Source organism: Drosophila hydei, unplaced genomic scaffold, assembly GCF_003285905.1.
Source record: "Drosophila hydei strain 15085-1641.00,03,60 unplaced genomic scaffold, DhydRS2 tig00008128-arrow-arrow-pilon, whole genome shotgun sequence".
Lineage (NCBI taxonomy): Eukaryota > Metazoa > Arthropoda > Insecta > Diptera > Drosophilidae > Drosophila > Drosophila hydei.
Window position 1 is genome coordinate 1,858,632 of NW_022045838.1, and position 27,934 is coordinate 1,886,565.

Here is a 27,934-nt window from a genome sequence, read left to right on the forward strand (position 1 = left end):
AGCTGCTCGCCCTCTGCCACTCAACCCTTGTCTATCTGCGGCTAGTTATTTGCCTGTTTTTCGTATGATTTATTAGTGAGCGTTTTAAACATTGCGGTCGACTCGACATGGCATGGCAGAGTTGTCTGTATGTTTATTATATGTATGTTAGAAATCTAGTTTTGCGCTCTGCTAATGCCAAATATGCTAAATAATAAATATAAATTCATGTATGATGTATTTGGTGAACAATGCATGTATCTTTCGCATGTTCAACTGTCTGCTCTGTCTGTCGCTCGTATCTATATCTCACTGTCTGTCTCTCTGTCTCTCTGTCTGTCTGTCTATGTTGTCTCGTGGTTAGGCATGAACCCCGTTTATCTGCCAGCGTATGCGAAACATTTTCGAATTATTTCTACCCGCGTCAGCGTAGGTGCCATAACAACAACAACAACAGCAGCAGCAACAACATCCTTGGGTTGGGTCAACAGTTTCGGTAGCTGTTTGGCGGTGACGTTTTTGTATAATTAATTTTTCTTGTTCAGTGGTTTTGTACAATCAACATTCGATGTAAAAACAGTGCAAACAAGTGCAACGCATACAAGCGCACTTAAAGTGCATACACACACACACACACACACACATGCACATATGAGCAAAATGCCACCGCAGGACTTAACAGAAGCAACTACAACGATAGAATGTGAGCTTGCCTGGACAAGCATCCTCTTGCAACTCTTCATGTGTGTGTGTGTGTTGAGTGTTGCGTGTGTGTGTGCTGTGGGGCTGCTTGCATATGCATGCGAAAATGTTAAAGCAAATAAGAAAAAGTGTGAAAACGAGCAGCTTGTCATGTAAACAAGTAAACCAATAAGTGCAAGAGTGCGAGGGAGCGCAAGAGAGGGCGAGTGTGTGTCTGTGTGTGTGTGTAAGTGTGACCAGACTTTAAATGTGTCCAGAGCAGCCTTTCAGCTGCTAGTTACCCGGAGCAGCACTCGAAAACAACAACAGCAACAAACAATGAAAAAATCTCAGACATATTCAAACATTTGATTGCCAGCCCAACAGCAACAGCAACAACAACAGCATCAGCAGCAGCAGCACCTTTTCATTACTATGGATTCATGAAGCGCTGGCCTGCTAATAAATTTCCCCTCCATTATTCATAGTTAACTGAACAATGAGCTCAAACTGTTGATTGCTTGCAAGTTGAGGCATATAACAATAAACATATATACATATATAAATATACATATACACACATATATATATATACATAGTTTATACATTTACATATACATAAAATCTCTTTGAGCTGCGCTCTTAATTTAGCCAATTCTTTCCGAAGTGGCCAAACAGCTCTTAACTTATTATTTTCTCTGTTCCGCAGCTCACAGAGAAACATAAATTTTCCAATTTTTTTTCTACTATGCAACCTTTAACATTTACCTCTTAACATTGCTTGAGCTTGTAGCGAAAACAGTTGCTTAAACTGGCATTTTTAAATTTAAATTGCACTGAGCCAGTTTATTTTAATCTTTAAGTGCTGACATAGCATAGTTAACATAGTTAACATTGCCTGTATGCATAACATTATGTTAAGTTTATATAAGTTCTTTTACTCAAGCATCCATTGCCTTTCTCTAAGTTGCCTTCAATTGAAATCTAAATAATATTTACTGCAGCAAATAAGAGCTATAAAATAAGAACTTGCCATATATTTAGCTTATTAAACGATGCCTATGTTAAGTCTATGACAATCTACTGTTATGCTGTATGAATAATATAATATAATGGAATAAAAATAAAATAAGAATGAACTAGTTCACATTGCTGCAGCCTATGTTGAGAACATTCTGTTAAGCACATGTAAGGCTTGTGTTAAGCCTAAACCTCTTGGTAGTTCCCTTTCTTCATGCACTTTTGGATATCCCTTATATGAGCTAATATTGATATGAACTAGTTCCCCTAATAATAGGTTCGCTTTTAGCTCCGCATATACAAAGTGTAATTCGTATGCCTAAAATTTAGCTCTTGCTGCCAGACAATCCTGACGCCTATTGCGCTCATCTCATCATCACAGTTATCCCTTTCGCCACGCCCACGCAGCATTTCGGGCTAATCAAAATAAGAATTGTTTAATGAATTACGCGCTTGTGTTTGATTTTATTTCATTTCATTTCGTTGTTTTTTCTTTGTGTCTTTCTCGTGCCTCGCTTTGTTTTTGTTTATACAATTTGTTTACGCAACGCGTGACGCTTAAATGCTAAATAATGCAAATGTAAATGCGACGCATTGTTTGGGTTTGCTTTTGCCACGCTTTTATTGTTGTTGTTTTTCTTTTAGCCTTCTGCCCTGCTTGTTGTTCTTGCCAGCCCTTTCTGCAATGCGCTAACTCCGAACAGCGGGCTGGAGGTAGCTGAAATCGCAGAATCCACAAATCAAATGAAAATAACTTGGGACTTGAGAGCAGAGTCTGGGGATTATGGTAGAAGCCAAAATGTACAAGAATTCAACTAGATATGGAATGTAAAAAATATTAGAAAATTCTAAAATAATTCTAGGAATATCCTTAAACTTAAATTCTCTCCTTAGAATTGCTTTGACTACAAATGCAATTGAAATTTAATTTGCTTCAATCTCTCTCCTTTCCTATCCGGCAGCTGCCACACTGTTGAACTATCTTGCCACTTGGCCATTTCTGCTTTCGGACACAAGTTTATTTTGGCCTGTCAACTCGAAAGTTCAGGCTCGTCGCCCAGCTGACCTTTTAGAGCATTAAAAGTTCGACTTTTTGATTGGGTTGTCTTTGTCTTTCGATTTCGAATTAATTTTCTTACGCAATGAACATGCAAGAAATTAGCATATTTTTTGTGTTTGTTCTCTCTGATCGATTTGCGGCACTAACGAGTGGACCCAAAAAATGGAGCAGCATTCAGAAAGGGCGTCCCGTTTACAATTGGTCAAAGACATTGGCTTGGGCATTTTAAAAGGCGTTCCCCAGGGCAAACATGGATGGAGAGAGAGGGCGAGAGGCAGAGCGGGGGAGCCGGCAGGCGACACAAGTCCTGGGCGTGGGCGAGTGTGAGGCATTTTCTAACTTATGATTCGCGAAAAAATTACATTAGAATTGCAAATTGGCAGGAGAGACGGAGGTGGAGGGCTTGGGCTGCAGCCCATTCAACATGGCTAAATAAAAGTTGTGTCTTTGTGGCAACAGCAACAGAATTTGATTTGAGACAAGTGGGGGATGCGCAGGAGGAGTCAAGCGACAACAACAACAAAATAAACTCAAACATTTATGACAATAACTTCTTAAATGCGTTGTTGCCGCTTGCTGGTTGCCATCAGCAAGGAATCCCCACTGTAAGGACATGCAGCCGAAAATCTCATTCGAGGCGCTGCCTGCCTGCCTGCCTGACTGCCAGTCGATGCCTGGTGGCTGGTCTACGTCTCCGGGGCTGCCGTTGAATTGAATTACTTTTGCGCCAGTTGAAATTTCAATTGCCCAGGCAGGCAGCCAGGCGGGCAGGCAGCATGAGCCGTACACAAAAGACGAGAGCGGCGACGACAAGACCAACGATGGACGATGCACATGTGTGCAGGCCATATGCAATGTTGGCGGTGGCATTGCACTGGCCGGAAACGGAAATGCATGCTGGCATTTTAGCAAGGCGCACAGAGAGAGGGGCAGCGGGGCAGTGGGTGGTGGGTGGTGCAGGGCGCATATAAATGAGGCGTTGAATAATTAAAGACATAAATTCGCACTTGCACACATAAAAAAGAATGCCATTTTTTTGCACTTTATATTTTTTTTCTTGTTATTATTTTACGTTTCGGTTTCGCCCAATGCTTCCGGTCAACCAGCTGTCTCTCTCTCTCATTCTCGCTCTCTTTGTCTGGCAGTTGCTCCCACGCTATCTCAGCATGTTTAATTCACAATCTTTGGGCACAGCAGTGCGACCCGGTGCCACCTTTGCACTCAAGTGCCCAGCCACCGCCACCGCCACCGCCCACGACTACTCGCTGCATGGCCGCCTGCGACCCGCACCCCAGCTGATCTGAGCTGAGCTGTGCTGGGCAGAGAGTTGCTCGTTTAACTTTCATGAAATTATAATTTGCTTTGTAATTCGAGCATCCTTAGCAGGCAGGCAGCCAGGACCTGGGGGTCCATCCACAGTGCAGACCAGCTGTAGCAGCCGTAACAAACATATATAACTACACATTGAAAATATTTTAATTAACGAAAATTGTTCAGCAACTTGTTATATAGAAATATATATATACATATATATATATATATATATATATATAAAGGCCGGCCAACTTCAAGCGGCTGTCCGGGGCTGAAAAACCAATCCCATTAGAAATCTCAATTTCGACTCGCAAGTCTGCAGTCCAAGTCCTTGCAAAATATTGAGCAGCTGCTTTCGTTTGAATCATAACACACACACATACACACTCCCACACACATATATATATACTCTTATATATATATGTGCTTTGTGCGATCTCATGTGGAATCGCACTCCACAAAGTACATATATCTTACTTATGCTCGCAAAGATTAAAAGTTTTTCACTGTCGAGGCATGCAAGCCTCTTGCCTAAGCTGTAACATCTTTGTATGCCACTCCCACCGCCTGCTGCCCGCCTCTGCCTTCGCCCACAGTCTCTTAGCTTCTTATGCTGGGCCGCTTTTTGTCCGCTCGTCTTCAGTTTCTTTTTTGTGGCACATAACCCTCTCTCAAGTTGCTCGACCGCCGCAAAGCCTGCCCTTTACATTATGTATGTGTGTGTGTGTGTGTGTGTGTGCTACAAAAGCCGACCCCAATGGAGCTGAACCTTTTCAAATCCGAAATCGATATTAATTAAATTTTAGTAGCTAGCGTGAATCTGTGGACTTTGCGTGCGCCCATGCAAAGCTTAGCGCAACAACAACAAAAACAACGATGACGAAAAAAAGGTGGCAAGCTTCGCTGTGGCCATCTCATTAAAAGTGATGACAAGTTGCAGGCTTTGCGTAGCGCTTTTCATGATTATAAAATACTTGGCCCTGCGCAAGCCCATGGCCCTGCCCTGCCCTGCCCTGCCAGCCGAATAATGACCCAATCAGCCAAAGGAAAAATGCGAAACTCAGCTATTATTACCTCAAAGATAACTTCAACAACATTTTCAACTGTCATAATAGCCGGGCGGGGGCTGTTAAGCTGCCGAAAATGTTAAAAGCAAGTACATTAAACGTTGAGAATCGCATAGAAGAGCGCTCGATGTCAAGCTAATGTTGTCATGGCAATAAAACTGATGATAAAACAGACATTGATATATAGATGAAGCCATTTACGGCAATTAGAGCTATGAATAACGCAAATATAAAACTTTGAGAATTGCATAGAAGAGCCTTAAGTGTCTTGATAACAAGTACAATCTGATACAGATTGAAAAAGTAAGTCAAATTGAACTGAGCTATGCTAATCACTTGTTCAAATCGACTCTTCTATACATTACACCTTGAGAAGCGCATAGAAGGCTGCTAGTTGAGCAGCAAATGTGGTCAAGTCAATCATATTGAAGATAATAAAGATAGTCATGGGTAAATAGGAGAGCTCAGCTATTAATATTAAGTATAACAATAAGTGAAACTTTGAGAATCGCATAGAAGAGGACTAAATATAAGGAAATGTCTAGTTGATCAAGGCCAAACTATATCTAAGAACTAAGCCAAGTAGATATAGAAACTTTAAGTTATACTTAAATTTGAGAATCGCATAGAAGCGCAAAAATGTCTCTTCAATTCAATCAATTTTATGTTTAAATCATTGCAACTGGCATAAAACTGTATCGATTATTTATCAAGCTCTAAACTGAGGCTTTATGAAATTCTCATCTTATTTACTTACACGCTACAAAAGGAATAATATTATTATGATACTCTGACCTCTGCCATCCATTGTAGACCACACAAAGAGCATAACTTAGTTATAGCTAGACGAGCGGCTGGGGGCTATACAGATTGTGGCTGTTGCTGTATCTGAGCTCTTATGGCATCTCCATATTCAATTGAGAACCCAAATCAGTCAACCGCATTAAAAACTCTGCTTCATTTCCGTGACAAGCTAAACGCACACACTCGCACTCACACACACACACACGCACACTAACAACATTGATATGTAAATATTTTTTGCTCTTTGTATGCTGCTCGTGACCTTTGCTTAACTAAGGACAGCTTTGTATAGCGATTGTAGTTGCCCTGCCACGCCCCAGCTCTGGCTGCTTGCGTGCCATAAAATTTCACTCTTTCTTCCATTAATAGTTGATCTACTAAGCCAAGGGCATAAACTATGCAAAAGCTTTTCCATCATTGCCATTTGCCATTCATTCCCACCCGCCTCGCACCTCCCGCTCCCTCTCGCTCTCTCCCAGTCGGTGTTTTGCTGTTGCTGTCTCTGTTGCACTTAATTGCTCAAATCTCCATACACAATTTAATATTCATACTTGCGTTTCATTCGTGCTGCTAATGTTGGGTTCGTTGGATTCATGACTGGCATAGCAGCAGCAACAACAAATCAAGTTGAGGATTACAAATCGGAATCCTTTTTTAATTGAAATATACATCGTATATACACATTTGTATGGCCCGTGCTGTGCGCTGCTCTGCTCTGCTGTGGTATGGCCTGCTCATTAATGCGCCCGCTGCTGTCGAGCTCAATTGATGCGTTTTTGATTGCAAATGTGTCGCAAACATATCGCTTGAGTGCACCAGCAGCCAAGCAGCCACCAGCAGCTCTGCCCTCGCTGTCTCTGCGCATTACTCATACGCCGCGTGGCTCGCTGAAGGCAAAAAGCAACTTAAATTCTACTTACAGCCAAATATGTAATAAATACGAGCTTAAAAAAGTTTATCTATATTTCAACCGCACGCAGTCATGTGCCCACACACTCACGCACAACATATATATATATATATATATATATAAATTAATATGTTGCTGGTCCAGCGATGAACTAGGCGTCGGTGGCAGGTCCAGCGTTGATCGGGTATTTATAGTCTTAATCAATAAGTTGCTGGTCCAGCGATGAGCTAGGCGTCGGTGGCAGGTCCAGCGTTGATCGGGTAATTATAATCTTCTTATGATGATTATGTTGGAGGGTTTGACTTCACCCCCTTTTCTATTAACTGGCCTTGTGGCTCAGCAATGATCAGAAATATAACAATTTGATTACGGCGGTGTGCCGGAGTAGTGCGAGTTTATTCTTCAAACTTCAATACAAAACTGATTTTTAGCTACATAGAATATTTCACTTAAGCTAAGCCAAAACTCGCATCACACCACAATGTCATGGTCGGCAAGCCGACTCAGCAATCTTAGGCAATAACGGAAACTCTTGCAGTAAACAAAAGTATCTGGTTACCGCCGCTGACCATTGCAGTTATAGCGCGCTGATACAAAGTATGCAGTGTCGCAATTGCGAGGGCTGTTTCTTAACTTACGAAACACGCGATAGCGAGGGTTGATTATAAACTTATGAAATACCCTATATTAAATGTTATGTGTTAACTACTCCCCCTTCAAGTGTAAGGCCGCCCTCGGCCGACCCAATTCCGGCGACGACTTCTCGTAATTGCTTCGCAGACTTCCTTGCGTCGATGAACCGCCAAAGGGTGAGGCCAATGCAGATTAAAGCACAGCATATACCTCCAATGATGAATGCCACACGATAAGCTTGATCAGTTCCGGCGTCTTTCTTGAATTGCTGTATCTCCTCCAAATTACGTTCATTTAAACGATGAAGATAAGGGAGGCTGAGGACATCTTGGCTGGCAGTGATGTTCAGCAAGGGAGAGTTGGCAATGCCCGGGACTCTATTGCGTACGTTGTTGTGGTTGTAAAACAGAGTCCCGTTGATCGCGACTCGGTCCCCGAACGTAATGAGATGCGTGCCGTGTACTTGGATTTCAGTGCCGTTATCCACCTGGATCCTTGCGGACCCGTCGTTAAGAATGATGATTCCATCATCTACGTGGGTGATTATTTCCAGGTTGCTCGGCTGGATTTCACAGTGTGCCGTGCCACCTGCATGGAGCTCTTTGGCACATGAACTCTCTAATGCCAGACGACAAAAGGTGGCTCCAGGTGAAGCGGTGCAACTCTGCAGTGTGTGGGTTTTTCCATCGCATTCGGCTATGACGTTGTCAGGCAATCGCAATATGAAATTCTTGTGAATGACAGGATAAATCGTAATTTTTCTGCAAGCTTGTTTAATCTTTGGGAATTTAATTATAAAATGTATAGTGTTAATGGATTGAAGGACTTTTACGGACGCAACGGACATAAGATCTCCTATGGGAGTGTTGGTGGGTTCCTCTAGCCAAATTGATTTCAAATCTGAGTGGTCCAAAATGTTTGGGCTAACAATGTTAGCCTTTGCAAGAGTAATAGCAAGCATTAAATTTTGCAACTCCATTACCAGCATTCTATTTCTAGACAATAGTGTCTCGAATAAATGGCTAGTGTCAACTTGTGAGTTTTTGGCTATCTTGAGAATCTTATTGACAGTGAATGTCAACTGGTTAAGCTGGTCTTGAACTCTAGTGTTTATTTCTATCTGTCTATTGTTGGCATTTACTAGCTGCCTTTCAGTAAATCTAGTCTGCTCTAAATCCCTGGCATCAGGTGTACCCGCCACAACCTTCAGTATGGACCCTAGGAAATCTAAACTTCTGGCGACTCTATGATGCGTGCCTAACGCCTCCAATAGGTCTTGTAGATGTACCGTGTCCACACTCAGAAGTTTTTTCATGTGGGATAGCGGGAACATGTCAATTAATTTGACCGTTTCTTCCACAATTCGCACGTATTCTGAGAGGTTTGCCGAGTGCCTAACGTAGGCGTATTCTTCCCATATCAAGATTTCGCCGTCGATGATGGGAATGTACTTGGCACGCGAGTAGTCGGTGACATGTGCCGAAGCCACTGATAAGAAAAGGAGTACTATGGATCCCAACCTGTGAAATAAGGTTGTTTCCTTTCTTTTTAGCAACCTTTTTTTTTTAAAAGGTTTGCCCACCACCAAAAATGTTTAATAAAAACTATGCCAAGTGGCTAAAAGTAAATTGAAAAACTATATCTAACTTATACAAGTTTGCCTAGTGGCTTAAAAATAAAAAAAAACAAGAGTCATCTTAGGTTGTCCTTGTGGACCACCCTCCCTCTAATGAGGACCTCGGTCCCCAGGTCTGCATCCACGGCCTTCTCATCACATAAAGGTGTGAGTTTGTTTCCGAGTCGTCGGTTGGACTTGACCAAAACTTTGTCACCAACGTCAAAGACCCTATTCTGCCGATTTGCGTTCTCCCTAGCTCTAAGCGTCATCTGAGCGTTTCTGATCTTTTCTTGTATTTTCTCTTGTGGCTCATCTGGTTGAGCCTGAACCACATCAACTGGTCTCTGGTCGATGACCGAATGGATCGACTTATTGTACTCAGTTGTAGCCAGTAAAATGACTTCTACCGTGTCACTTATGCCCTTATCGATCTTTAGGCATCTGGCTAGCTCCAAGAGAGTGCTGTGAAAGCGCTCAACCTGTCCATTCGAGATGCTATGCAATGGTGGTGCATTTGAAATGCTGACCCCATAGTTGTTTGCGAGCATAGTCACGATGGTCTCTGAGTTCAATGACGGTTCATTGTCACAGTAGATGGATCTGGCTTTTGGATAAAAATTCATCAGCTGCATTAACGCTGGCTTCAGATCCACGATGGTTCTTGAAGGGACCGGTTGGACAATAGCAAACTTAGAGAACTTGTCGATGCAAGTGAGAAAGTATTTCCTGTCAGTGGAGAAAATGTCTATGTGTAACATCTCTCCTACATGTGAGGGTATCGGAGTTTCCCCAATCTCTTGTTTTTTGGGGTGTCTATCGTATTTAGCCCTAGCACATGTTTTGCAATTTAGTACTATCTCATTGGCTATTTTTGCCATCTTTGGAAAGTAGTACTCCGAGAGTACCTGCTTAATATTCTCTTGTGCAGCCCTATGGGCCCTATTATGTTCGGCCGTGAGAATTTCCCTTCTTTCTCCAACTGCCAATACGTCCACTACGCGATTTTTGCAGTGCCAGAACTTTGTGGCCGGGTATCTTCGAACCAATGTATCTTGTATCATTGCAAGCGTGTGTAAATTACAGTGGAGAGCATTCACGCATTTGGGTGAAACTACATCTTCGAGCTCGTCTAGCAGCGATTCGACGCAAGTATAGTTGACCAAGTGGCGTTTCTTATTTCCAAAAAGAATAAAACTTCGTTTTAAGGGGAAACGCGCCTCTTCTATAACTATTTGGTTTTGAAAACAGTTCAAGGGCTTATCTGTTGTCTCGATGGTGTTGGTAAGTGATACCTCACTGTGGATCGTTGCTGCGCAGGACTCAATCTCTTGTTCATTTACAGCGTTGAGCTGTTGTCTTGACAAGGCATCCGCAACCAGATTGTCCTTGCCAGGTTTATAGAAGATACGTGCATTAGACTCGTCAATGCGCGCTTTCCACCTTTTGATCTTCGCATTTGGATTGGATTCCGAAACTGCGAAGGTCAAGGGTTGATGGTCAGTGAAGACATTAATGTCTTTCACCCCATACAAATAGTGCCTTAACTTGGCAAGTGACCATACGATGGCCAATAACTCTCTCTCATTTGTTGCATAGTTAACCTCGCTGTCCTTCAATGTTCTTGAAATCATTGTTATAGGACGACCCTCTTGTGACAAAACTGCACCTATGCCGTGAGCCGAAGCATCGGTCGTTAGATCGAATGGCTTCTTAAAATCGGGGTACCTAAGCATTACATTCTCGGATGACAAAATATCGCGCAATTTCTGAAACGCCCTTTGCTGCACTTCAGAGAATTGAACTTTTATATTTCTGGACCTATGTTTACTGACTGTTCCATTTTCACCCTTCAAGATATTCGAGATGGGTGACAATGAACCGTCATTGAACTCAGAGACCATCGTGACTATGCTCGCAAACAACTATGGGGTCAGCATTTCAAATGCACCACCATTGCATAGCATCTCGAATGGACAGGTTGAGCGCTTTCACAGCACTCTCTTGGAGCTAGCCAGATGCCTAAAGATCGATAAGGGCATAAGTGACACGGTAGAAGTCATTTTACTGGCTACAACTGAGTACAATAAGTCGATCCATTCGGTCATCGACCAGAGACCAGTTGATGTGGTTCAGGCTCAACCAGATGAGCCACAAGAGAAAATACAAGAAAAGATCAGAAACGCTCAGATGACGCTTAGAGCTAGGGAGAACGCAAATCGGCAGAATAGGGTCTTTGACGTTGGTGACAAAGTTTTGGTCAAGTCCAACCGACGACTCGGAAACAAACTCACACCTTTATGTGATGAGAAGGCCGTGGATGCAGACCTGGGGACCGAGGTCCTCATTAGAGGGAGGGTGGTCCACAAGGACAACCTAAGATGACTCTTGTTTTTTTTTTTTTTTTTTTTTTTTTTTTTTTTTTTTTTTTTTTTTTTTTTTTTTTTTTTTTTTTTTTTTTTTTTTTTTTTTTACGTTGGGCGCCAATTAATATGTTGCTGGTCCAGCGATGAACTAGGCGTCGGTGGCAGGTCCAGCGTTGATCGGGTATTTATAGTCTTAATCAATAAGTTGCTGGTCCAGCGATGAGCTAGGCGTCGGTGGCAGGTCCAGCGTTGATCGGGTAATTATAATCTTCTTATGATGATTATGTTGGAGGGTTTGACTTCACCCCCTTTTCTATTAACTGGCCTTGTGGCTCAGCAATGATCAGAAATATAACAATTTGATTACGGCGGTGTGCCGGAGTAGTGCGAGTTTATTCTTCAAACTTCAATACAAAACTGATTTTTAGCTACATAGAATATTTCACTTAAGCTAAGCCAAAACTCGCATCACACCACAATGTCATGGTCGGCAAGCCGACTCAGCAATCTTAGGCAATAACGGAAACTCTTGCAGTAAACAAAAGTATCTGGTTACCGCCGCTGACCATTGCAGTTATAGCGCGCTGATACAAAGTATGCAGTGTCGCAATTGCGAGGGCTGTTTCTTAACTTACGAAACACGCGATAGCGAGGGTTGATTATAAACTTATGAAATACCCTATATTAAATGTTATGTGTTAACTTATATATATATATGCTATATATGGCTGATATTTGGCATATAGAGTAGCTACTGCTGCCTGTTTTTTTGCTGTCGCCCGGCAAAAGTTTTTGAAAGATGTGCCATCCCCCAATCCGGCACTTAGACAACTCGCACGTCCAGCTACCAAAAAGTTCATTTCGCTTCGCTTCGTACTTCCCTCTCTCTTTTTTTCATTCATCTTCCCCTTTTTTTTCCATTCAGCCAAAAAGAAATATAAGTAAGTGTAGAGTGTGTGGAGTTGAGTGTAAGTGTACTTTGCAAGAGCTACAGCTACAGCTACAGCTGCTGCTCCGCTGCCCCGCTGAGCTTTCATTAAGCGCGTCTATGTCTATTCAGCGGCTGCAGCTTTAAAATTTCCGCCTTTTTTTTCGTCTGTCAATATGCCCAAAAAGCAGAGTCGGACGCCGTATAAATTGTCGCAATCAAGCGCCGCATAAAATGTCTCTCTCTCAACACGAGAGAAAGAGAAAAAAAAGAAAGCCGCAGGAAAAGCGACAGCAAGATGAATTACTGTAAATTATCCAGTTAAAAGTTTTCGCTGAAGGACTTTCTAGTCGCTCGAGTGGTCGCCGCTGCCGCCGCCGCTGATTTAACGAGACGAAAAGGTAAAAAGTTGAGCAAAAATCAATTTCGCCACAATTTCACGCTAGTTTGCATAAAAGTAAGTGTAGGCTACAGCTGTGACTCTCGTTGAGTCAGAGCTGCTCTTGAATGACTATGAAAGCAAATTTACCTAATTTACTAAATTTGTAATCGCAAGTTAAAGATAGAGATTCTGAAGAAAATGAAACTTAAATCTTTGACTCAAAATAATTAAATTTTAAAAAAGAATTGGCATGGCTTATTGCCTTTGTTCTATAAATTAATAATAAAAAAAATTTACAACTCAACTCTCAACTAGAGTTAACATATTCTTGAGCTATTGCTTAGCTTCTACAAATATGCTGTAATAATGTATGACATTTTAACGTTAACGTTATGCATATATTTATATAATATATTTTTAATTTATTTAAAATATAAATAAATATATATAAATACATGTATGTCCAGTTTGTATGATCGCCCTTCATTCCTTCCATTCATGTCGTTCACTTCCTCAAACTGCCTTGTTCAAGGCGCGTTCTCTTCGTCCAATGAATTCATAGCGACGCTATGTGAGAGCCTAAGCAGCCATCTCGCTCTTACTCAGCAATACCCCGCAGCACGCTCAGCTCTGCTATATTTGACCCTCTCTCTCTCTTGAACCGATAATTAGCGGATATTAACAATAAGAGGCGCGCAACTAAGACGCAAACTCACTCGAATACAATTTTTACAGCTACTCTTTACAAGCTCTCAGCCAATCACTGAAGGCAGCCACACAGAATTCAATGACAGAATTGAACTACTTCAAAGAGAGTTTGCTATTCAACATATGCAGATAGTTATATATATAATATGTCTTTTAGACTTAAAGACTTAAAGTTTTGAGCTAGAGCTTAAGTTTAGCATTTCTTAAGTACGCTTTTTCTTTAATATTATAATAGCTCTGGCTCTCTGTTTAGTTTTATAGTGTTGCCAGTAGAAAATGTCTTTGGAAACAGCTGCCACAGATGGCTATACGTATGAGTGGATGAGTTAGTCTAGCTGCATATGTGAGCACATGTAGTTTCTGCACTACCTGAGCTTGTCAATGGCTGCTTTTAAATTTGTGCTTGCCTCATTTTTCGGGGCGCAGCTCATGCGAATATATATACATTTTTCTGTTTATATATTTTTGGTCGGGAACATTCATTAATGTCAGGAACATCAGCAGCAGCAGCAGCAGCAGCAGCAGCAGTCGCCACAGCCGCAGCGACTTCGTCTACGAAACAGCCACATAATGTGCCGCAAAACGCATAAAACACACGCGCACACACACACACACACACACACACACACAGACAAGTGTCGTCGTCGTCTGCCCGCTGTTTTATATAACGATTACGATAATGAAGCGACGCCGTTTTCAGCGGGCGCAGCATTTTTATACACAAAATGAGCCAAATGAATGGCTGCCACTAGCCAAGCGAACAGAGTGAGACAGAGACAGACAGAGAGAGAGAGAGAGGGAGACTGAGCTTACTCCAAGGATCTAGTAGTAGCGACGTCTGTCGTTGATGGCTTTTTGAAGTTCTCAACGCAGGCGGCGCAATGATTGGGGGATTATGACGAATTAATGAATTCAGATTTAAATAAAATTACGCAGCGTGCCAGTGCCAGCGCCAGTGCCAGCGCCGGTGCCACGCCCACTTGTGGCCATGCACATTTAACATTTTGCTAATAGAATTAAAGTTTGCCCCGCCCACTCAGCGAACGGGAGCAGCCGGAACATAATGAGCCAGCGACCCAGTCTGGCGTAATTATGATGGGCGCGTATTGGGCATGGCCGCTGCGTTGATAGCGGGCAACAGTCGTCAGCAACTGTTGCCCGCTTAATTAACAACAACAATTGCAATTGTGCAATTGCAGTTGCCACTGTGGCAGGTAATTTTTGTCTCATTTGGGGTCGGGGCAACCTTCGCTTGATGGTTTTGTACGCGCATTGTTGCGGCATTGTTGTTGATTGTTAATTGAAAAACAATGTTGTACGCTCTCGCTCACACTGTCTCCCTCTCTCTCCCTCTCTCTCTCTTGCTCTTGTGCCGACGACTGCACTTAAAGAGCTGTAAATGCAAGTGCAACTTCCACGGCAACAGCGCATCGAGTTCGAGGTTCAACTGCGGCTTAATTAATTTTTATAAGGCCGTTGTTATCGTCGTCAATATGGTTGTTGCTGCACTTTAATTACAATGCACAGAAGTTGCCTTAAGCTCATTGATTAAACTTAATCAATGGCCATAAGCAACGAACAGGATCGCTGCCGGCATGCGGCATGCGGCGTGCGGCGTGCGGCATGCAGCAGGCAGCTCATTAATGTTCGCTCACAACTTTGACAGCCAAAGTGCAATTAGCGTCAGGGCCAAAGCGAAAAGTTGTCATATTATGATATTGAATAGCAGCAAGATGAAAGACCCAGCTACCAAGAAATGTTAATCGGGTAAAGACGAGGAGCGAGAGTGTGTGGTAACAACATGTCAAAAGAGCTTCAAGAGCATAAAAAGTGCCTGAGCTCAAGTAATTCAATAGCCAAGCAAGATTTAATTAATAATTTATATATATATTTATAAAAAGGTAGAGCTGCAGCTCTGATTAACGCGCGCGCAGCACAAAGAAGCTGCAAAAGCGCGAAAGGTTGCATGTGCCGCAGATCCTGAGCTTGCTTCAGACAGAACTTGCAGCTCTTTTGTCTATCGGAGTAGATCTTTGGAATGCCAAGCTTAAGTTCTGTTAATTAACTTTAAGGACTAGCCAGACTCTGCTGTCTAAGCCATGGCCAAGTTCGTCTAAGCGATTATAAAACAATTAACGTCAAACTGTGGCTCAACTCAATTTAGCAATAAAAATCTATCAATTAGCATATGATAATAAAGCAGCTGCCATATATATGTGTGTATACTATATATGTTGGGAAAGTTAAAGAAAGTCTCATGCAGTCCATCATTGAAGGCAAACTGGTAAAAGTCTGTTCGACTAGTTAGTTGCATAGTTTGGGCTGGTTTTGTCAGTCAGTCAACTATCATTATAAGTTGCCCTTTGCCGCTGTTTGCGTCATAATGGCCAAAAACTTTTGCCCAGAGCTCTGTCAGAGTGTGTGTGTGTGTGGCTGCTGTGTGTGTTGGCCATTGTTGGCGCTCAGTTTTGCAATTAGCAACAGTTTTGTCTGCTCAGTGCTTTTAGTCGGCCATTAATTGAGTTGCGCGCACTGAAAACTTAAAAAAAAAAGAAAAGCGAGAAAAGACAAGAAATAGAAAAAACAAAGCACAAAGAATTTTCCACAACTTTTTATTCATTCTTCTTCTTCTTCTGGTACTTTTCTATTTGCAGATCGAGGACGCAATGCTAATGTTCGACAAGCAGACCAATCGGCACAGAGGTAAGCGAACAAGCGATAAACGATAAGCGATAAGCGATAAGCAATAAGCGTTAATAATACAGTTCGTTATAATAACACACATTGACTGACTCGACTCACATGACGTTGCTGTTATAGATATTTTCCTTCATTCATTTTTTTGTTACTTCGTTTCCGGGCTTTAACGATGCAGAAGAAGACGGAAAAGCCGGAAGTGCGAACGCTTTTATTTTTTGTGCGCATTGCTCTGTCAATGCATGACAGATACCGTTACAGATAGCCGGGCACAAACAGAGCTAATACAGTTCTTTTTTCCTACTTTTTTTTTGTGAAAACGTGGCATTAAAATGGCCAAGCGAGCGAGAGAGCGAGAGAGAGCTAGCCGTAAAGATTACCTGTGCAATGCAACCGGATATAGCCCGCACACACAGCCCAGCGAGCGGACGGGCTGGCTGAGTGGGTGGCTGGCTGTCCGGCAAAGGCTTAAATCTCCAGCGCACATCCGCTACACGAACTTGTAGCGCACGAGTGCGCCCGTTTTTTGGGGCCATGCCGTGCCGTGCGACTCGGCTGCTTGTCGTTGTCAATTTTGCTTATTAAAGTTTTAAATGACGCGCCGAAAATTCGCATTGCGAACGCCCAATGACATGTGACAGGAGACGCAGACGCAGCAGCCGGAGCAGCTTCCACCTGAGACAGGGCACATTAAGATTGATGTGTCCATTTTGCAGCTAAAGCCGCACCCGGGGCCAGCGCTGCCGCCCACACACAGAGACGCAGCCAGAGACAGACACAGCCAGCTAACAATGTCGTGGCCCAAAAGTAATTAGCTACTCACACACACGCTCAGTTGGACAGTTGTGCATGCATCAATAGTTGCCTCTATAGTTGCTCTACACACACATGCACAGAGAGAGGGCAATTCACACACACACACACACATAGAGCGAGAGAGTTCATGGCTGGCCTTGTTAACTTGCTGGCCTCATGTAGTTGGAGCCGCTGTCCAACCAAATTACGCACACGGGAATAAGGAAACATGATTTTTGCTTGTATGCGGCCCATAAAAAATTGTTGCATACTTCGGGGCGCCGCCGAGAGATAAGCAGCAGTGGCAGTGGCAGTGGCAGTGGCAGCGGCAGCGCCAGTAGCGAACGCGGCCCACAGAACATTTCGTTTAATTGGACGCTGGAGTACCGAATGCTGCATCATGATGCAGTCATATGAAAAACACAAAAACTCAACTCAGCTCAGAATCAGCAGCAGCAACAGCAGCAGCCTTTGCAAATGGCAATAAAAACAAGCAGCGCCCCATTTAAAAATTATGTGTTGCTGCAGCTGCAAGCTGAGAGACAGAGACAGAGAGGGAGACGGAGAGCAGGTTGAGCGGAAAAGGCAGCGTAGCGCAACAACTGTTCAGAGATAATGCATGAGTAAGATATAAAACTGCAAATTGCCAACGATGCAGATTTATTCGAGTATATTAAAGCAGAAGACAGCGTCGAGAGGCAATAATATTATTAATTCTTTGGACTGATTGCCGAGCGTAATTCCCATTTCAAATTAAAATCAAATAAATAGCTATTTACAGAGCAGCTGGAAATATGTTGAGTAAACATTAATAAAAAGCCAAAAATCGAATTGTATTTAAGAGATAAGACTTTACATTTGGCAATTGGCTGCGACTTTGCCCTATAAATTCATAAATGAAATTTCTATGTAATAAAAACTGAGCTTCGACTTGAAATTTGTCTCAGCTTTGGCCAGGCTCAAGCTTTATAGTTTGATTTCATTTTGAATTCAGGCAACATTTGGTCTTCTCAAGCGTATTCTAATTCATAATCCAGTGCAACAATTTGCTCAAGTGAAAGCGATTCGTCCTTGATTCGTCCTCAATATTGATGAAGTATTTAAATATACTTCTATTTTTTCTTAGCTATTTCAAATTCAAATTGGAATTCGCATTCAGCTAATAGCATGGCAGTTAAGTTGTGAGGGGCTTTTGGTTAAGAATAGCATTTAATGTGTATAGCCTCGTTTTGTGTGATTTCCCCATGAATATGACATGGAAGACGTCCGACTGCTATTGACATGGTGGGCTAGCAGGACACGGCAATTTTGCAAATTACAATTGGCTAGGTCGATCAGAGTACATATGATGAAATATGCAGGCGTTGTTAGTTAGCCAAGACCAACTGCCCAACTTCACAGGGCCAGAGCCGAGTGCCCCAACGACCCGGCGAGCCGCCCCAATCGAAGCGCCCACTGGCAGCGACGTTAACACGGCGCAGCAACGCTTTCGCTTCGAGTCAATAGAAAATGTGTGTCGTTAATCAAAGGGTATTAGTTGTAGCTGTAGCCACAATGACGACGGCAATGGCGATGGCGATGGCGATGGCGATGGCAATGGCGGACCAGGCGACTTTTTATACAAGTTGAACGATGGACGACCTTTTGCCATGAGTTGGACTAACAGACGCTCCAGGGCCCGCCCGCCCGCCTGCCCGCCTGCCTGCTGACTGCTGCCTACTGGCACTTGCGATATGCCTGTAATTGCATTTTATCGATCCAAGTGGAGAAGGTACCCATCGTCTAGCGTACATGTGGCAATTGCCAGCGTGTGCACACACACACACACAGACACACTGACGTTCAGAAACAGGACAGCAACTATAATAAAGAAGCGAAAAAAAAAAAACAAGCGAGCAAAGACGTTGCTTGGGCTACACGGCAGCAAGTTTGTTACTCATTCATAAATCATGTGTGCAGCGACAGACGGACAGAAAGACAGTAGACACATACAGGCAGACAACACACAGAGAGAGAGAGAGAGAGAGAGAGAGAGAGAGAGAGTGAGAGGGGGGGAGTGAAATGAAAGCCTGGTCACTGAAACTTGCAGCGACGTTTTTCCAACTAACGGCTGCAGTTGGCCCAAAAAAAGAAAAAAGTAAGCGATTTGACGGGGGCAGAAACGAAAACTATATGAATATGCCATAAAACAATATAGGCTGGCATACTAACATCTGCAACAGCAGCAACAACAGCAAGAACAGCAGCAACTACAGTAGTTACTAGTAGAGAGCCAACGAAACTAAGCTGTGCCATAAGATGTAACGAAAGCAAGTGACTTGGCTGGGCAAAATAAGAGCTTAAAACTGATCGATATTTCGAAGTGATCGATATTCGAAGTGAACTGTGTCTGCTGGAAATATCGATAGCAATGAACATCGATAGAAATTATTGACTGAAATTATTGTAAAAATATCGTTTGGAAATTGTCTTTAGAACACAGAGTAGGTAAGAATATCGATAGTAACAATCGATAGCAAGTAAATTATATAAGACTATATATGGAAACATTGGTGGGAATCGATAGATGATGATGGCTAGAAATTGGATGGTGGTAGAATATCTATATCAATAAGATTAAGCTAGCATATCGCTGGGAATAGAGATAAAATGTAAGAATATCGATAAGAAAAATAAATAAAAATGAGATTTAATAAGAATGTCAATGAAAACGTTAAATAGAAAAAGAAAAGAGAGAATGAATCGAGAAATAAACTTTAAAAACTAAATTTTTACTTACTTAAAACTTAGCTAAAAATCAAAAGAAAATATATTATTAAAAAGCTAAAGCAAAACTGAGTTCGCCTTGCCACACAAACTTATCGATAATTAAAATCCAGTTGCAAAAGGGGAAATACAAGTACTGAGGCTCACATTTCTATGCACACTAATGACAGTTGAGTTGCAAATGTTGCACGTTTGCCAATTACTACTGTAGCTGATATGGGATACACGACGGCAGCGCCCTGAACTATGCTATGAATTTCATTTGGCAAGCCAAGGACATGCACAACGTGCGCCTAAACAGCCGGCTGAGGCGGCTGAGTGGGCTGCAGCTGAGGTGTTAGTGCGCGTGGGTGCATGGGTGAGTGGGCCAATAGCAGTTGGCAGTTGGCAGTTGGCAGTTGGCAGTTGGCGTCGCCAGCCGCTACTAATATTAAAATTGAAAATTTTGTAATTTTTCTCGTTTTTTGGCAAGCCGGCGCTGCGCAGTCATAACAGCTGGCAGGCAAACTGCCACGCCGCCCCGCCCCACCTTCCTTCTGCAGCGGCTCCTCCAGGCGCTGTCCCTATATACACACAATCTATATATGTGCGCGCACATACATGGCATATCTGTGGCCGTTACTTGGCAATAACATGCATGAGTGTGCAATTTGTGCAGTTGGCAAAGGCATCGTCAGGCACTCTGCGTCCTGCGGGAAATTTTCGACAGGTAAAAATGGCAGCAAAGCAGCCGCAGAATTAACTAGCAAAGCGACTCCAGCCGCCAGGGCATTTTTCATGGCAGCCTTGCCGCATTTGTTGCCGGCAGATACATTTTTGATTGAGTTACGTGTGGGCGGCAGCAGCGAAGATGTGAGGCCGAGCAGGTAGCAGCTAGCAGAAAAGAAATTGCTGGCTTCATTTGCTAGCCACTCGGTCGGCGCTCGACTGATTTATGAGTGGTCAGAGGCAGCAGTAAAAGCCGCCGAAAAGCAGCCCGTGGCAGCGCCTGTGGCAGCAGCAGCAGCAGCTACGAAAGTGCCAACAACTACGTGCAACTTGCAACGTGCGCTAATTTTATATAATTAAAACAAACACAAACACAGCAAGTGGGCGGCGCAGAGAGCGAGAGAACACTGAAGACTCTCAACGCCCACAAGTTGTTGCAAACAGAGACGAAGAGGTCAGAGGGGGAAGCGAGCTAGCGAGTTAAAGGAAAGCAGCACATGTCGCTAATAAGCCTGCGTGTTTACTGTTACTTGTTTCAACTAATTTGTCAGCTACGCCCAACGCCCGCATGCCAAGGCAAACACACACACACACACACACATAGAGACGCAGAGTAAGCAAAGACTATGCTTAGAGGCGTGGCATGAGGTGTCTGCACTTGGCCTTGCTAATTGCACAGTCCTTTTGGCCAGGCCAAATCTCAGACAATTGCGCTAATTGAAAAACCTCGATAAGACCAAAGCGAAAGCTAATAGCAAGCTCAAACACACCAGCACACACGCACACACATAGATAAAATGGAGCTTCACTAAAAACATTTTGGCTCTCTGTTGTCCTCGGGTTTCCTTTTTCATGTAAACACGCGTTGAAAGCTAGTTGCGTTAGCTTACGAACTTGAGATGTTCTTTCAAATATATAGAAATAACATCTTAAGCCAATGATCGATAGTGCGCCAATGATCGATATTTTTGGTAATTTTATTGAAAGGGAGCACCAAAAGAACAGAAGAAGATACACACTTAATAACTACATATAATCAGTCAATGTTCGATAGTCTATATGTTATCGATTTCCCTACCATATAGCAGTGTCATCACTAACAAGTTATTTTCTATGCAGTAAGCCAGCTAGTTTAAGAGGCATGTCCATCTAAGCGTATCTAATATATTCTTAGAAGTATTAAAAACTATTCGATAATCTTTGATTTATCGATTTTTCACATTTATTTTTTCATATTATTTTTGTCAAGCATTCGCTTTTCAAAATCTCTAAGAACTTCTACGCACTCATACATTTTAGTGTTGAACAACGTTCTTTTCTTCACACCAATTATCGATCATTAGGTTAGTGTCATCTCTAGCTAGCGTAGCACAGTTTTGGCACACTTGCCTATGGAAACTTATAATTTTTGTAAAATTAACAAAAATTTGGAATTTCGAATTTCGGATGTCGGCATAGAAACTGAATGGGGCGTCCAATGCGCTGATTCAGCATTTTCATGCAGAGTAGTTGGTGAGGCGCGTCGCAGCAGCAGGGGCAAAAACTTCATGACAAACTTATTATGCACTCGGCTGGGTTATTTCCAGAGCTGGGCAAAGTTTGCTATGTAAACTGGGAGCAGGGCAGTGTTTGAATTACTCTGCCCAGCCGGCACTTGAGTCCCTGCCGCATATTGAGGTCAGCTATGGGGCGAATGGAGGGACAGCGAGGGTTCTAGAGGGGCCAGAGCTGAAGTGCCTGTGGTACAGTGGAGACGGGACAGGGCGACTGTGACTGTGGCAGCGGCCTGCCTGACTGGCTAGCTGACTGGCTGGCTGGCTGGCTGACTGTCTGGGCTCGTCTCAGTCTCGACACTTGAGTAAATTATTTAGCCGCTCGCACAAAAGCATATTTCGTTCAATTTTTGCAGCTCTTAAACTTGTTTGCCCACTCTCCAGCGCTCCAGCGCTCCAGCTCTCCAGCTCTCCAGGTCTCCAGCTCTTCAGCTCTCCAACTCGCTGACTCGCTGACTCCCTGACTCACTGACTCTTTCGCCTTTTTCACTTCTCTTATTTGTTTGTTTGTTTGCTTGATTTTTTGCAGGTTTTGGCTTCGTTACATTTCAAAGCGAAGATGTGGTAGACAAAGTTTGCGAAATTCATTTCCATGAGATAAACAACAAAATGGTAAGTCAAGCGAAGCCAAATGAAACGAAACGGCGCAGCATTTCTATATCTAATCCCGTTCTGCCGCAGGTCGAGTGCAAGAAGGCGCAGCCCAAGGAGGTAATGCTGCCGGCAAATCTGGCCAAGACACGGGCGGCTGGTCGTTCCGCTTACGGTGAGTTGGTAGTCTGGGGCAGCCACGCAAATCAGGCGACGGCAACGGCGGCATCGGCTGCCGCCGCTGCTGCTGCTGCTGCCACGCCCGCCGCTGCACTCTTGCCAAGTAGTTTAGCCGCTGCCGCCACAGCGCTGCAGCAGCAGCAGCAGCAACAACAACAGCAACACCATTCACACCACCAGCAACAACCACAACATCCACACTCACATCATCATCATCATCACCATCAGCTGCTGGGCGCCGCTGCAGCAGCCGCCTCGCTGCGCTACACGCCCTATCCGCTGCCCACGCACATTTCAGCCGCTGCCGTGGCCGCAGCAGCCGCAGCTGCCACGCAACAACAGCAGCAGCAACAGCAACAGCAGGCAGTTGCTGTTGTCGCCCAGCAGCAACAGCAGCAACAGCAGCAGCAACAACAGCAATCGCTGGCACACGCTGTAGCCGCTGCCGCCGGCGCACCTTCGCTGCTGCCTCTGTCCAATTCAACGCCCTCGGGCGCTCCTTCGCTGCTGCAATATGCAGCTGCTGCGAATGCTACACAAAACAATGTGGCTTTGGCCAATTCACTCTATGCCGATGCGGCTGCCGTTATGGGCTACAAGCGCCTGCTGGCCGCTGCTGCTGTGAGCAGCGGCCTGAGGGCCACGCCCACCTTGGGCGCTCTCACAGCGCCAGCAGCCGCTGCTGCGGCAGCTGCCCAACAGGCGCAGCTGCGTCAAAACGCAGCTCTGGCCGCGGCACATTATCCGCTCAGCGAGCTGCTGGCCATGCCCGCCAGCCTCGAGACGGCAGCAGCTGCCTCTCTATATCAGCTGCCAGGCATCTGACCGCCAAGGCCTCAGTGAGCCGCCGCGTTTATTTACTAAAGCAGCTGGCAAAGCTAATGCTATACACACACACATACGCACACACACACACACACATCTGAACTCTCATTCCGTCTCAATGTCCAAAGCGCGAACGTGTCGCATTACTTATACTTAGGTCTTAGGTCTGAAACGTGTATGATTATCCCTAGCCATGTATGCGCCATATACGTACATACACACATACATCATATATGAATGTACATACATATATACACGAAACATATCTACATATTTGCATACTACTATTCGTACATGTATTCTGTGTCTAATCGGTACGACGCGGCGTATGCGTAATCAATTTATACAAAATTAACTTAGCGTAACGCATTCATTTCTTTCTCTAGAGCTTAAGAAATTTTGGTTTAAGATTTAGGCTTAAATAAACTAACTTAAAAAAAACGAAATTAAATTAAATTATTTAAGAGCAGATCCTAGAGAGCTGCATAGATTTTTTGCTCAACGTTTCGATTAACAATCGATGCTTAGAGTTACCTTAGCGACGATCGTAATATACGTGTAACAGTAAAAAGTAACTGTAAACAAAACTGCGTGTAAGTCTTAGACATTGTACAACACTAGAACGTAAGAACTGAATATGAAACATCAATTGAAATGCAAAAAAAAAATAAAACAAAAAAGAATTGAGAAAAGTATTGTCAAATTGAAAGAAGAAGAAGAAGAAGAAAAACAATCACATTTATATATTTCTAATACTTGTATAACTAACATTTACCAACTCTATATACAATATATATATTTATTATATATTCGAACTTCAGCTCATAACAATAGCTCTTCAAAATGAAGAACTGTAGAACCGAATACAATTAACGTTAACGATATAATAATGTCATAACTAGCAAATGTATTAAAATTAGCTTTTAAGTAAAGCCGCATTTGAGTAGGCAACAAATAAAGCTGACAGGCTTACACACACACACACACACACACACACACACGTTTGTGTGTGTCAACCATTTTAGTTAAACAAAGTCGCAAACGTAGAGACAGAAGCTGGCATTAGAATGGCAGCTGCCTGTCTGACTTGCTGTCTTTCTGGCCGTCCGTCTGTCCGCTTGAAGACTTCACAACACTGGTTAATTGATAATGTCAATTGGAGCGCAAATGCCTTTCACAAAATTACCAGCTGTTGGCCACTTAAGACCCTATACATACATGCATACACCTTTACATACATATATTTAGATATTAATATTTGACTTAAACATGAACTTTAGCTATTGATTATACATATATATATAAATACATTTACTTACTTGATAAGCGCATTAAGTGCTTCAAGTTAACTGCTAGCTAATGCTTGAATGTTGATGCTCGTTAGCGTGAGGTGAAAGTGGGTATATTGGCTTCTAAGAGTAGTCTATCTTTATCAAAGTGTCTGAGTTAAGATATTATGTATACGTCCAGTAGAACAAAGCTGTCATCAGTTTTACCGCTAGAGGCTTTAAATTTGTTAACCAACTTAGGAAGGCAGCCTCAAAAGCTCCACTTAAACTATGCGCCCACTAGGGGCGTGGCTAATTCGCAATAACAACTTCCAGTTAAACAAAGCCTAGCAATTTTTCCCTGAACAGGTTAGACTCTGAACTGAAAACTTTTCTAAATTCCCCAACTTTTCCCAATCGTCGACGAGTATTATGGAGTCGGCTATGCTCGACTGCAACGTTATTAATTGTTGTCCATTGTAATAGTGTACTCATACGTATCTAAGACTAAGAACAACAACAACGACAACGACAACAATAGCTACAACAACAGCAACTGCAATACGCACAGGAAACGATGCCAAATGATGAACGAATAATTGATTGATTGATTGAATGATTGATGACAGCCATGGAACACAAAAAAAAGCAAACAAATTTTACATTTGAAAAAGGAAAAGCAAATGAAAATGAAAATGAAAATCTATTTACATTAACATTTTCTTAACTAGCTGTCAAATTGTTTTTTGCCATTTGAATATTTTCAATGTTTTTTTAACCACTTTGTTGTTTTTTGTAGTGTATTTTTTTTTTCAATTTCCTCTTTTGCCATTGCCAATTTGTGAGTGTGTGTAAACACTTTTGAAATCATTTAATTAGTTGAGTTGCGGGCGACTGAAACGCAATAGGCCTCGAGAGTCTGTGGCATTTGGTAGAAGTGCGCAGCGAGGCTTTAGCAATGCTTTCACGCCTCGCCCCTCGAACAAATACACTAGTTAACAAAATAACTACAAAGTCTAGTATTTACATTTTAGCATAGTATTTCAATGTGTTTTATTTTATTTTATTTATTTTTTTTGCCTTTCTAGTAAACAATGTCTACGTATTTACAACTATATTTAAACGAACTCTATATAAACATTAATATATATATAACTAAGTGTTTAGAATTGTGTCATATCTATATATATAGATACATAGCTAAATTTATATCGACAGATGTAACTCTCTATATACTATTTATCAATAGCTCAGCAAGTCGAGGCTGTTAATGGAAGAAGAAGAGGCTGCTCAAAAGCATTCTAGAATCTGTCGCTCTCTAACAGCCGTACTTATATCTTAGTATATAGCATAATAATCGATAAGTGTTAATCGATTATTATTTAGTTTACACACTTAGATCATTAAGTACACACACACATACACACACACACACACACAATATAAGAACATATATATTACATATATAGTTAAACCGTCTTTCATGCTATATTCTTAGACTTTTATCGAATATATATCTATATCAATATATACATCTTTGATCTCTTTGTTTTCTAGGAGTACTTAGCTCTTAACTAAGCGCACTTATGAATGTTAGTAATTGATTTATGTTTATGCCTTTCTTTTTTGTGCTCTCTCTTGTTTTTCATGCTCCATATTTAGATAACATCATGTGGGGTCTGGGGACATTGCCCGAAGGTAAGCATTAGCTATGAGTAGACAGTTCTAGCCCTAAGTTATGAATTGTTTTATAACAAAATTCTAATTTTTTCTCTCTCTCTTTCTCTCGCAGGCTTTCCGGCAGCTGCGTATGCTGCCTATGCCGCTGGTCGCGGCTACTCGGGCTATCCCAGCTTTGGTCTACCCTATCCAACTGGTAAGTCAACTCTCTCTCTCACACACACACACACACTCACACATACCTTAACTACTTATATATATATATGAATATCTAGTATATCCTATGCATATGTCGTAAGCCCCGTCTGCGTGCGTGTGTGTGTGTGAGTGAATGTACTTGGCGTGCATTTTGTGACTACTCTTAAATCGAACTAAAGCTAATGCGTAAAGCCTAAAGCCTAAAGCCTAAAGCCTACCCCGCATTGCCATTTGTGTTAGTTGATATGACGAAAGGCCTTGTTTAACTAGTCCAACTGTTAGCTATAATACAAATACATATACATATGCATATACATCTATGTGTATATATGTAACATGATTAATTAGCATAACATACTAACTGCTGCTCGAAACGTTTCTTTTGTTATTAAATTATTTATTCGTTGCCCACATCGAATCGAAATATTCGCTTTTCTTCTATTTTTCTTCTATTTTCTTTCTTCTTGTTTATTTACTTTTAACCCTATAGCTGGTGTTATGGGCGTAATGCCGGAGAATCGTATACTGATCGGTGATTACATGGTCGCCCCCACGACAGCCAGCAGCACGGCCTAGAAGCGACTATGACTATGACTATGATCTAAACTGACATTTGTTTGATCGAGTATTATACCAAGATCTGAAGAAATAAAAACAAACAAACTTAAACTGTGAAAAGCAAACTCTAGAGCGTTCGTCATATCAATGCACAAATCGTACTCTAAAACAAATCTAAGAAAATATAACTGAAATCATAAGCGAAGCAGCTCCAAAGACATATTCATCATTTAGGCGCCCCACTCACATCCATTGCTGCTGCTTGGCCTTGTGTTTCTATATCATCACACGCATACACTGAGCGAAAATCCCGACTCACACACCATTTGCTAGTACTAGAGCCCACTCCCACTCGATACAAAAGCCTCTACATTCATTCCCATCTGTGTTTTGGTTCTTTTATTATTATATTTTGTTTCGCTAGGGTTGGAACGGATGTTGGCAGTACTCAAATCCAACACTAGCCACAGTTATCGATTAACGATAAACGATTGTCAGAAGTCAGCAAACAGAATTAGCGAACAGAATCAGAAACTTGTCCCAAAATTCACGAATGCAAAGATTTTGAATATATAAATATATATTTTCATATAAACGCATTCGTCCCAACCCTAGCCTAGTCACCCACTCTCTCTCTCTCTCTCTCTC

At 42.4% G+C, this 27,934-nt stretch overlaps 1 protein-coding gene across 7 annotated transcripts in view; it reads left to right on the forward strand.

The window, feature by feature from the left end:
- Positions 1 to 27,934, forward strand: part of LOC111602934 (RNA-binding protein Musashi homolog Rbp6) — a 201,522-nt gene that overhangs the window by 166,205 nt on the left and 7,383 nt on the right. For 6 of the 7 annotated variants that reach the window (XM_023320284.2, XM_023320287.2, XM_023320286.2 and 3 more), the window contains 5 exons: positions 16,122 to 16,170; positions 22,516 to 22,598; positions 22,668 to 22,752; positions 26,513 to 26,548; positions 26,643 to 26,726. In XM_023320284.2, coding sequence (XP_023176052.2) covers positions 16,122 to 16,170; positions 22,516 to 22,598; positions 22,668 to 22,752; positions 26,513 to 26,548; positions 26,643 to 26,726 — 337 coding nt within the window. Of the gene's footprint in view, positions 1 to 16,121; positions 16,171 to 22,515; positions 22,599 to 22,667; positions 22,753 to 26,512; positions 26,549 to 26,642; positions 26,727 to 27,218; positions 27,925 to 27,934 lie in introns of those variants that run through there. The other variant, XM_023320289.2, reaches the window with a different exon arrangement.